General features: G+C 37.3%; 1 protein-coding gene across 3 annotated transcripts in view; it reads left to right on the forward strand.

Annotated features, from left to right (window-relative positions):
- The window catches only part of STIM2 (stromal interaction molecule 2), a 151,325-nt gene that overhangs the window by 53,908 nt on the left and 84,814 nt on the right, over positions 1-12,603 (forward strand). For all 3 annotated transcript variants that reach the window (XM_087434159.1, XM_087434160.1, XM_087434161.1), the window contains exon 2: positions 1,396-1,526. In XM_087434159.1, coding sequence (XP_087290285.1) covers positions 1,396-1,526 — 131 coding nt within the window. The remainder of the gene's footprint in view (positions 1-1,395; positions 1,527-12,603) is intronic.

Below are 12,603 nucleotides of genomic sequence, written 5' to 3' on the forward strand. Positions count from 1 at the left end.
CTTTCTCTTCTGTTTCCTTCTCTTCCAAGACTAAAGAAATTAAAATTAGATTTCGAATCAAAACTAGTAAAAATGTTAAATCACCGAGATGGGCTATAACTGGAACAAGTAGGTAATATAGGTTTGCATTGTTTTTTAGAAAATAAAGTTATTAGTATTTATGGTCTCCAGCACTGGCTTCTTTTCTTGCAACTTTTTTCCCTAAGCACAGATTTAGATATTCTTAGGCCATTATAGCTGCAATAGAGCTTAGTAAGCATCTAGTCTACCCACTTTATTTTAGAGGTGGGGTATCTAAGACACAAGGACAAGTGATTTGTCCACAGTCAGTTAATTCATTACAGGGCCAGAATGATAAACTAGATTTCTAACTATTGTTGAGGAGATAATCAAACTTTGGCTAATTCTTCTATTATGCTAATAACCATTTTAAGTTTTAAGGCCATACTATTTCTAGAAATACATATTGATCTGATGACATTTTAAAAAGATATTATTTTAGTGACCTGGTAGAATAGTAGAAGTAAGTTCCTGGAATTTGTCAATCCACCAGTCAGCCAGATTGGATGAGTGAAGTTTTGCAGTACTTTTCCATTTTGGTACATAGGCTGTTTACTAGTAGAGTCAACAGGAGGTGATTTTTATTAATCTGATTTTAAGTCATTAAAAACCCCACATTATCTCTGAATTGTTAGTTTTTGACAACCTGACTGTGAGGAGTCACACATTTTCCGTAGGAAGAGGTTTAATCAATAAATGTATATTAAGGAAAACATGAGGAACAAGATTTTAAAAAATTCAGCCTTTTTCTGTTGGATTTTCCTTGTTGAATCTAAGAAGTTATGTATTTAAAGAAGTCATATGAGTGGACTCTTGGATTCTCTTAAACAGAAAAATGAAAAAAAATAAGTTCCTAAGGGTCATGTGAATATTCTACATTTCATTTTCTTGTATTCTTTGTGATTTCCGTAGGACTTACATTTTAGTTAAACTGAATTATACAAAAATTACACCTTGTATTCTGTGATTTTTAGGTGTTTTTTTTTAAAGAAGGGAGTTATCTGTTTTTTGGGAGGAATAATTAATAAATATAATGGGTTGGATAAGAAGAAAATGGTTACAGATGTGGAGGAATGTAGACAACCTGAAGTTAGTACCGGTGGAACTCCTGGTTGTAGTTGCCTAATATCAATTATATTCAATTGTTTAGTTTTAGTCAGTTGTGTTCATATATTATACTTTTGATGTGAAGAGTACTCTGCTACACTTTTTAAAGCCTCTTAGTTTGACTTAGTCTGAAGTTTAATTTGTTGGTTTTCTTTCAAATTACATTCCCTTAGCTGTAGCCTGTGTTTTGGTATGGCAAGTTAATAATTGCTCTTTGTTCTATTCCAGATCCCTGCATGTCACTGAGTCCACCGTGCTTCACAGAAGAAGATAGATTTAGTCTGGAAGCTCTTCAAACAATTCATAAACAAATGGATGATGACAAAGATGGTGGAATTGAAGTAGATGAAAGTGATGAAGTAGGTGGAAAAACTTTTTCCCTTGTAGTCTCTTAAAACAGAATGACCAAGTTTTTCGTCTTAAATTTTCCCGTTATTCCTCATATGATTCAGCTCCTTCATCTTCAGTGTCTTCAGTTTTTCTCTTTACATTTTAATTTTACTCTTTGTATTTACGTGGTTTTCCTTTTTTCTCGTGTGTATACAAGTCTTCTCAGTTTTATAAGAATTCTCAGTCTCATGTTCTTGGATTTCTCGAACATATATCCTATTCTGACTGTATCAGTTATCTATTGGTGCTTTCCACCAAAAAATTTAGTGGCTTAAAACGACCACAGTTTATTATTTCTGCTGAGTCTCCGGGTTAACTGGGCTCAGCCGGGCACTTTTTCTGTTCCCTTAGGTGTGGGCTGAGGTCACTATGGCAGTTGTATCAGTTGGGAGCTCTGCTGGGGCTGGAATATCTAAGATGACCTCTTATCCTTCAGAGTCTCTCCACGTGGCCGCTCATCATTCAGGAGTCTAGCTCAAGCTTCCTTATGGCATGGTAGCTGGCTTCCAGGTGGCAGTGCTCCAGGAAAACAAGTTCCTATGTGAAAGTGCTTATCATGCCTCTGTTTGCCAATGCCTGTTAGTATCAAATTGGCTTAAAGCAAGGTATTTGGCTAAACTCAGAGTTGGTGTGGGAGAAGATTATACAAGGGTATGAATACCAGGAGATGTGGTTTATTGGGGGTCACCAATGTATTAATCTGCTATACTCACTGTACAAATAAATAGTGTTTTATTTTTTAAGCGTTCTCGTCTTCTCCCTTTCTGATGTCCCTTTTAGTTTCTCCATGGAAGTTGTTTTCTTTATTTGGCTGTGGTCTCATTCTAACCAAATGCCCTAGTCATTTTTTTAGGCCTCTTCAACATCTTTGTTGTATTTGTCACTGTTGAGATGCTTCTCTTTTAGTTTATATGATACTAAATTACATTATTATCTAATGTTATATAACAGTCACATCCTCTAATCACATTGTTATCTAACGGTAACATTTTGTCAAGATCATTTCTTGACCTGCGGGGTATGAAACATTTACCTTGAGAATGCTCATCCCTTTTTAGGTTACTCCTGATTCCTCCATCTTGAAACCAGTCCAGATTCCTGACCCACTTGTATTGCTTTTTGCCTGACATCTGTTGAAGACTCTTACTTTTGCTTTCAACTTAGTTTGTCTAAAACAAAATCCCAGCTCTCCTCTTTGAAATCCCTCACTATTCAATGGCACTTCTGGACCTACTTCTCCTCAATTCTTTTCTTCTAAATCAGGAGTTGGCAGACTTTTTCTATAAAGGGCCAAGTTTTGGGTTGAAATGTGTCCCCCCAAAAACCATATTTTGAAGTCCTAACCCCCAATACCTCAAAATGTGACCTTATTTGGAAAGAGGGTTATTTCAGCTGTAATTAGTTAAGATGAGGCTATACTGGAGGAGCGTGGGCCAGCAGTAATCCAGTGTGACTGGTATCATTGTAAGAGAGGAGAATACCATGTGGAGACACAGACACAGGGGAGAAAATGATCATATGACAGTGGAGGCAGAGATTGGAGTTATGTAGCTACCAAGTCAAGGAATGACAAGGATTGCTAGTGACACCAGAAGCTAAGAGAAAGGCATGGAACAGATTGTCCCCTAGAACCTTAGAGAGAGCATGAACCTGCTGACACCTTGATTTCAGACTTAGAGCCTCCAGAACTGTGAGAGAATAAATTTCTGGTGCTTTAAGCCATCCAGTTTGTGGTACTTTGTTATAGCATCCCTAGGAAACTAGTACAGGCCAGTTAGTAAATACTTCAGATTTTGTGGGCCATGTGGTCTCTGTTGTAACTACTCCACTTGCACATTGTAATGCCAAGCAGCCATAGACAATACATGAACTAATGGGCATGGCTGTGTTCCAGTAAAACTATTTGCAAAAACAGACAGTGGGCTATAGTTTGCCAGTCCCTGCTGTAAATAAAACCTTGTGTTATTTATTTCTTTTGTGAGGAAGATCAGCCCTGAGCTAACCTCCACTGCCAATCCTCCTCTTGCTTTTTTTTTTTTTGCTGAGGAAGATTGGCCCTGAGCTAACATCTGTGCCCATCTTCCTCTCCTTTATAAGGGATGCCGCCACAGCATGACTTGACAAGCGGTGCGTTGGTGTGCGCCTGGGATCCGAACCTGCAAACCCTGGGCCGCCATAGCAGAGCGCGCACACTTAACTGCTTGCGCCACTGGGCTGGCCCCTAAAACCTTGTGTTCTTAAAATTTATTCCTTTTTCTTCATTTCTCGCTTATCTGTTCTAGTTATTTACTTGCTCTATTTTAATCTGGGTATTTATCTTGTTCCTAGATTATTACCTCTAAGGTTTTCCTCTCTAATCTATCATGCTTATCACGTTGAGAGTATTTTCTCTAGCTAAGAAGCTTAATAATGATTTCTTATTGCTTATTAGATCAAGTATTAACTCATTAGTCTTATATTTAATGTCCCAGCATCAACTGGTTACTGCTTACTGAGATAGTCTCTTCTCATTGTGGGTAAATCATTTTGGTTAGAGCTCAGTTCCATTAATACCGTAATCATGGCTTTCAGTTCTAAATAGTCCAATTTATTTCATTTGTTTCTAGAACCACAGATGACAGGATAATCTATTTTACATTGTTTCCAACTTAAAAAGTTTTTGAAGTATGTAAATATATTCGGTGGGTCATAAAATGGAGTGAAATGAAATTGATGGATTATTAAGAGTTTTACTGTTACCAGAAAATAACATAAAGTAGTTGTCATTTATTCTGGGTCATTTTATTATATTGAGTAATTCATTCTCTCAACATCATTATCAGCATTCCTTCTCTCTCTCCTAATACAAATACACACACACATTAAAACAAGCTGTAAGATTACTTTTTAGTAACAATACTCTGGATTATTAGTGATGAATTGTTCTTTCTGATCCTCCCAAGATTGTCTAAGTGGTTTATTTAGTTGCCAATATAGTTGCTTAAGAATTTGAATGTCAAATATGTGAGCATAAATTATGGAGTAAACAGAATTTATGTTCGCGTATTTGATACTCTTTGCAGAGAAAACTATTCTCTAGGCTAAATAGATTTCATAAAATGATTGTTGTACTTTTTTTAGTCATTTACAGTATGACAGTTTTATCAAATTCCATGTCAACTCTGAGTATATTGTGTTTAGTAGATGAATGCCCTGTGCAGTTTCCTAATTGTGTCTAGTAATTAAATTGGAGATAACTTTTAACATTAAACCTTGTGGTGCTGTGCTGAAAGGATGTAATTATAAGTTATTACACTGATGGTGCTAAGTTTTCCTTTGATTTTGGTATTACTTGAGGACTTAATCATTGCTTAGCATTGTTTTAGGTTAGGAAACATATTAATACTGAGAGATTATTTTGCGGGGAGGGAGAAGTGGGACTGGGAGAGCATATATGATTAATTTTGAGAGTTTTAGTATTATTATAAAATATTTGAAAAGATGGTGTACGGTTTCACTTTTTTTTTTTGTGAGGACGATCAGCCCTGAGCTAACATCCATGCCAATCCTCCTCTTTTTTGCTGAGGAAGACTGACCCTGAGCTAACATCTGTGCCAATCTTCCTTCACTTTATGTGGGACGCCACCACAGCATGGCCTGACAAGCAGTGTGTTGGTGTGCGCCCAGGATCTGAACCTGGGCCTCCAGCAGCGGAGCGCGCGCACTTTACCGCTATGCCACGGGGCCGGCCCCCATTTTCACTTTTTAAAGTGGAATAGTTTTAGATAGCCACATTTCAGAAATTACAGATTAACTTATTGAGATTGATTAATTTTGGGCCTAGAATAAGGCTAAATTCTTTGTATTAAAAATCACTTTTGTTATTAATACATCAAGTTATAAATATTACTACTCTGGGGTGTTTTCTGACTCCAACCAGTTCTTCAATTCTCCGACACCAACTGAGTTTCCAACAACTCAGTTCAGTTCTGACACAATGCCACAAGACTGCCCCCACTTTAGATGGCCAGTCACAAGTCTCAGGTCTTGCATACTTCTGACCAACTGGCTATAAATCTGGGATTCCCATGACTCCCTCCTCAGGTTTGATAATTTGCTGGAATGGCTCCCAGAACTCGGGAAAACACTTTATTTAGGTTTACTGGTTTATTATGAAGAATATAACTTAGAACAGCCAAATGGAAACGAGGTATAGGACAAGGTATGGTAGGAGGGACACAGAGCTTCCATGCCCTCTCTGGGCATGCCACCCTCCCAGCACCTTGATACGTCCATCAGTGTGGAAGCTCTCCGAATCTTGAAGTTCAAAAGTTTTTATAGCGCTCAATTTCCCTAAAGATTGGGTAGATGGGACTGCAAGTTCCAACCCTCTAATCGATTGGTCTTTCTGGTGACTAGCCTCACCCTGAGGTGATCTAGGGGCCCCACCCTAAGTCATCTCATTATCATGAACTCAGGTGTGATCTAAAGGGGCAAAAGACATCCCTATCACTTAGGAAATGCCAAGAGTTTTAAGAGCTCTGTACCAGGAACCAGGGACAAAGACCAAATATAGTTGTTATGATACCACAACTACAAAAATATTTGAATCTGAAAAAAATAGCAAAAATTTACATTTTCTTAATCATTAAAAATACCTTCAAAGGAAAGATCTGGTAAAATTGGGTATATATAGACAGAGAGGTATTAATTAAGCTCATGTAGATATTTGACAGCCTATTTGAATGTATTTGCATAATAGTTCCTAGAATTAAAAGTTATTTTAATCTTTTTTGCCTCATCATCAGATATTAAATGCTCAAACGTGTGAAATATTATCAGTGTGCCAAACAAAGTAAGCGTGCATGGCTATCTAGTTTATACTTCAGTAGAATTCTTACTGAGTCTTTTAAATTTCAGTGGAATTTTGTAATAAAAGTTAGGACTAAAAACTTTGTGTTAAAAAGTAAGACTTATGTTAAAAGAACTTAGAATTCTATTCAGTAGGATAGATGAACTTGAACGTTTGGAAACAGATGATCTGGGGCCAGCCCTGTGGCGTAGCGGTTGAGTGCACACGCTCTGCTGCTGGCAGCCTGGGTTTGGATCCCAGGCACGCACCGACGCACAGCTTGTCAGGCCATGCTGTGGTGGCGTCCCATATAAAGTGGAGGAAGATTGGCTCGGATGTTAGCTCAGGGCCAGTCTTCCTCAGCAAAAAGAGGAGGATTGGCATGGATATTAGCCCAGGGCTGATCTTTCTCACACACAAACAAAACAGATCATCTCTTTCTCTCTGTATTCTAATATTAATATTTAAAAGCAGATACAGTACAGCTCTATATTTTATTAGTACCTAAAAGAATCTAGAAATCCACTGTCCAGTAGGGTAGCTACTAGCCGCGTGTGGCTGTTGAGCATTCAAAATTGAGGTGTGTTATCGTTGTAAAATGCACTTCAAATCTTGAAAGTTTATATGAGAAAAATTATGTAAAATATCTAAATTATTTATTTATTTTTTTGTGAGGAAGATCAGTCCTGAGCTAACATCCAGGCTAATCTTACTCTTTTTGCTGAGGAAGACTGGCTCTGAGCTAACATCTATTGGCAATCCTCCTCCCTTTTTTACCCCAAAGCCCCAGCAGATAGCCGTATGTCATAGTTGCACATCCCTCTAGTTGCTGCATGTGGGACAGGGCCTCAGCATGGCCGGAGAAGCAGTGCGTTGGTGCATGCCCGGGATCCGAACCCGGGCCGCCAGTAGCGGAGCGCAAGCACTCAACTGCTAAGCCATGGGGCTGGCCCCTCTAAATTTTAAAATATTCATTACAAGTTGAAAATGATAATATTATGGACACACTGGGTTACATGAAATATAATATAAAATTAATTTCACTTGTTTCTTTTTACTTTTTAATGTGACTTCTAGAAAATTTAAAATCACATATGTAGATCACAGTTTGTTTCTATTGGACAGCATTGATCTAGAGACTATGGTGTGTTGTAGGCTTTAAGGAATGAGTTATCAATTCTGCAGTTCTTGGACTAGTTTGGTGCCTTCAGTTCAGTATACCATAGTCTCCCCTTATTTGTGGGGAATACATTCCAGGACCCCCTGTGGATGCCTGAAACTGCGGATAGTACTGAACCCTATATATACCATGTTTTTTCCTATTTATATACATGTGATAAAGTTTAATGTATCAATTGGGCACAGTAAGAGATTGACAACAATAACTAATAATAAAATAGAACAATTATAACAATATACTGTAATAAAAGTTATGTGAATGTGCTCTCTTCCTCAAAATATCTTATTGTACTGAACTCACCTTTCTGGTGATGATATGAGATGATACAGTGCTTATGTGATGAGATGAAGTGACGTGAATGATGTAGTGTTAGGCAGCTGTTGACCTTCTGATCTATGTCAGAAGGAGGATCATGGAGTCATGACCATGTCGATGGTTGGATGGTTGGATGTCAAGAGCAGACAATGTCTGTGGTTGACAATGGGTGACTAAAACCCTTGAAAGTGAAACTGAGGATAAGTGTGGGCTATTGTAGCAACATCTTGATTTGTATTTCTTATTGAAGTGTCTCTTTTTTAAAGAAGTAAATGGTAATACTATTATGGGCCTCTTGCAGCCATCATTAGGAAACTTCACAATTTTAATAGGCAACTTTAGTCAAAAACTTAAAATACTTAATTTCTTGTTTTGATTTTTGGTTTGAAATGTTGCTTTTTTTTTTTTTTTGTGAGGACTATCAGCCCTGCGCTAACATCCGACAACCCTCCTCTTCTTTTGCTGAGGAAGACTGGCCCTGGGCTAACATCTGTGCCCATTTTCCTCCACTTTATATGGGATGCCGCCACAGCATGGCCTGCCAAGTGGTGCATTGGTGCGTGTCAGGGATCCAAACCAGCGAACCCTGGGCCTTCGCAGCGCGCACTTAGCCACTTGTGCCACCAGGCCGGCCCTGAAATGTTGCTTTTTAAAGAAAGTTTAGAAAAATACTTAGCATTTGAAAATGCTGATTGAAAACTTAATTTTTTTCTCTTTAGTGCCTTCTGTTTTTGTATTTTTTTTGTTTGTATGAGAAAGCATTTCCACTTATAGTTTATTCATTCATTTAATATTGAGCTAATATTTGAGGGTCTGTCATATGCCAGATACTCAAATAGATCTTGAAAAATATCAGGAACAAAACAGACAAAATCTCATATACATCTTCAAGCCCTTAAGCTAACATTCTGTTGGGGCTTGTGGGAAGGCAGACTAAACAAAAAACTAGATAAGCAGGGAAAGGGGAATCAGGATATTAGATGATGGGTGGCTGTAATTTTAAATAGGGTGATCATGGCAGGCCTCATTAAAAAGGTAACACTTAAAAGTGTAGTGTATGCAGTACTTGGACAAGTAAGAGAATAAATATCTGGCAGTTTTCCAGAGCTATTCTAAAACTGAAATTGGAGGTCTTGGGGTGTTTCAGATAGGAACAGGATGTAGAGCTTTTGCTTTCATTGTCTTTTGGCCCGAAATCAAAAAGATTGGATGTCAATATATGCTGGAACTGTGACCTGTTTAGATTGAGTTCTTGATTACAGTTAAGTTTGCATGTTCTGTCAATGTTGAAGATATTTTGGAAAGTGTAGGTACTTGATCAACAAATAATTTAAATGAAAGAAATGAAATGCTCAGTGCCTTGAGCACAGCAATAGGAAGCAATGAGAATTCACATTGTATTGCCTACTTAGTGACTGAAAAATTTATTATAGTTTCTAATGTGTATGAACTTTTTCTGTTTTTACTTTTCCCTTTTTTCCTTTTAAATTTTTAAGAATTCTTTCTCTCTCTTTTTTTTTTTTGTGAGGAAGATCAGCCCTGAGCTAACATGCATGTCAATCCTCCTCTTTTTGCTGAGGAAGACCGGCTCTGAGCTAACATCTATTGCCAATCCTCCTCCTTTTTTTCCCTTTTTTTTTTTCCCCTCCTCAAAGCCCCAGTAGATAGTTGTATGTCATAGTTGCACATTGTTCTAGTTGCTTATGTGGGACGCTACCTCAGCATGGCTGGACAAGCAGTGCACTGGTGCGCACCCGGGATCCGAACCTGGGCCGCCAGTAGCAGAGCGCGCACACTTAACCGCTAAGCCACGGGGCTGGCCCCTCCCTTTTTCTAATTTTTTTTCCCTTTTATCCATTCTTCCCTTTCATGGATGTCATTTGGAATAGATAGTTTTAGAGTTTTTGTTCTTATCAGTTGGTTTGATATATGTAATCAACTTTAGGACCAACTTATATGGACAACCTGGTTGTACCTGGTATTTCAGTTTTTCTTCATTAGCTATTCTGCCTGAAAAACACCTTTGTCATCATTTGTCTATGCACCTCTCAGAAAACTTAGTTAACAACACAGATGTGTCTGTGTCTGAAACAAGGAGAATCACTTAACGAAAATAGGCACAAGTGGGCTTAGAAAATAGTAGAAAATACATTTTAAAATAGGATCAGTGAGTTTTGAGTTGTGTGGATTACTGTTTCTCAAGGAATAACTGCATGTGTTCTTCAATGACATTTTCTAAGTTAAAATTTTAACTTATGTATTAGTTATCTGTTGCCATGTAACAAAATTTCCCCCAAATATAGTGGTTTACAGCAATAAACATCATCTCATGGTTTCTGTGGGTCAGAAATCCAGGTGCAGCTTAGCTGGGTCTTCTGGCTCTAGGTCTCTCTCACAAGGCTGTAATTAAGACATCAGCTGTATTAGTTATCTGAAGGCCTGATTTGGGGAAGATACACTTCAAAGCCTACTCATGTGGCTGTTGGCCCCGTGAGGTCCTCACTGGTTGTTGGTGGGAGATGTCAGTTCCCTGCCACATAGCTCTCTCCATAGAGTGCTCATAACATGGCAGAGGGCTTCCCTCTGAGTGAGGCAGAGGGAATTCTGAGAGAGAGTGCAAGAGAAGAGCCAACAACATGGAAGTCAGATTCTTTTTGTAACCTCATCTTAGAAGTGACGTCCCATCACTTTTTTGCCATATTCTGTTTGTTAGAAATGAGTCGCTAGGTCCAGCTGATACTCAAGGGGATGCAGTTAGACAAGGGCATGAATCCGAGGATGTGGGGATCATGGAAGCCATTTTAGAGGCTGCTTACCATGGTTTGTTTCTGTACTTTGGTAACTATGCTAACAAATATGCTAGACATGTTTGATGGGAAATTCTCAAGCCACAGAATTATAAAGTATAAAAACATTGAAGTTATGTAACTTCCTTCAAAAGGCTTCATTTTGGAAGTGAACCACAGTAAGACTTTTCATGTTTATCTTTGTAATAGGATATGTCTAGAATTTTAAAGCATGATATGTTGAGTAATGCTTTGTGTCTATAATTACATGCACAAATGTACCAGTACAGCTTATTTGACTGAAGGATCACTTGGCATTACCCTGAGAGGACAAGCAGGTAAGGTGAAGAGAGCAGGTGTTAAAGAATTCTTTCTGTCTGTTAAATTATAATTATTGAGGTATTTTCATGTATACTGAAGTTTTCATAGTTCAGTTAGTTAAGAACTTGATGCCATAAAAACAGACTTTAATTCTTTCTGGAAAATAATAGCAATAAGCATACAATTAGAGTAGCAGAGAATGTTAATAGGTAATCTATAGGAAAAAAAGGGTGAGATGGCCAAAATTGGGAAATGATGGATTAATTTAGTTTCGTTACTTATAGGACTTCTCAAACTTACATTTATGGTTTTATATACTAAAATAACAGAAAACATTTATTGAGCATTTACTATTTATTCCACGCTATAAGCACTTGGCATGCACTATGGTATGAACTCCTCATAGCAATCCTGTGAGCTAAAAATCTTATTTGCAACTAAGGAAACAGGCTTAGGGAGGTTAGGCAATATACCCATGGTCACCGGCTTATAAGTAATAGAACTGGGGTTTTGAAGCCAGACTGAATCCATTTCTTGATTCCTAGTGTGTGTTGCTTTTCTCTGTTAGTGCTTATCATTAATCTCTATCCTTATGCCCTCCTGGCTACAATTTATAAATAAATAGCTGTATATAAGTAGTGCATGTATATATATGTATGTATTACATATTTAATGTATATACATACATACTAGTATATTGTTCTCTTTTTAAAATGTTCACAAAAATATAAATTAAAAATAAGAAAAATTAAATATCAATGGAAGTTCTAACATTTTCTCCTTCTCAAGTGGATTAGATTGTACATTCCTGTGGCGTCTGGGCAACAGAATTTGGAGACCACTGCACTAATGAATTGTAAAACAAGGTCTGTTATAAGTCACATAGACTTCATTTCATTTTATAAGAACAGGAAACTGTGAGAATTTTTCAAGAAGGCAAGTTCCAGAGATACTGCTAATGTTAATATTTATTTTTCTCTGCTTTCCATTGTTCACTGTATATGGGGCTCTTATCTATATAACACATCAGTTACTCATATTGTTATGGTGACCACTCTGCTTTTCATGATTGAAATTAGCTCTGATACCTGTAAGAAATGGTTTTGTAAGAATGGAGTAAAGCTCATTCATTTATATTAATTTAGGAAAAAAGTCAGGGAATGACTGAGGCCGAAAATTTAGATGTCATTTTGATAAGAGAAGACATTAAAATCTATATTTTATTTCCTTTGAAAAATACTTTTCTGTAAATTTGCCCCTATGACTTTTTATTTTAGCTGCAAATTCTGTTAATTTTTAAATTTAAATTATTGATCTGTAGAGATCCTGGAAGAGAAGTAATGATTTTGAATACCTTTAAATAGGAGTCTGTGGAAGAAACACCCTTGTCTTATCTAGGAGGAAGTCCTCTTGGGATATATGCTCAAGGTATTTTGGTATTCTTCAATGCACCAACATCTGTTAAGCACCAAATACCTGTTTGTCATTTTACTTACCTCTTCTCTGTTCACATGTTTTAACTTCAGTTTGACCTATTCAAAATAATATGGAGGCTATATGCATGTTTTGGAAGCAAGGTAGAAAAAAGGTTGGGGCACTTTTCTACTTTGCAT

The sequence above is a fragment of the Ceratotherium simum genome, chromosome 8 (genome assembly GCF_057802395.1).
Source record: "Ceratotherium simum simum isolate JZ-2026a chromosome 8, ASM5780239v1, whole genome shotgun sequence".
In the NCBI taxonomy this organism is placed as follows: domain Eukaryota; kingdom Metazoa; phylum Chordata; class Mammalia; order Perissodactyla; family Rhinocerotidae; genus Ceratotherium; species Ceratotherium simum.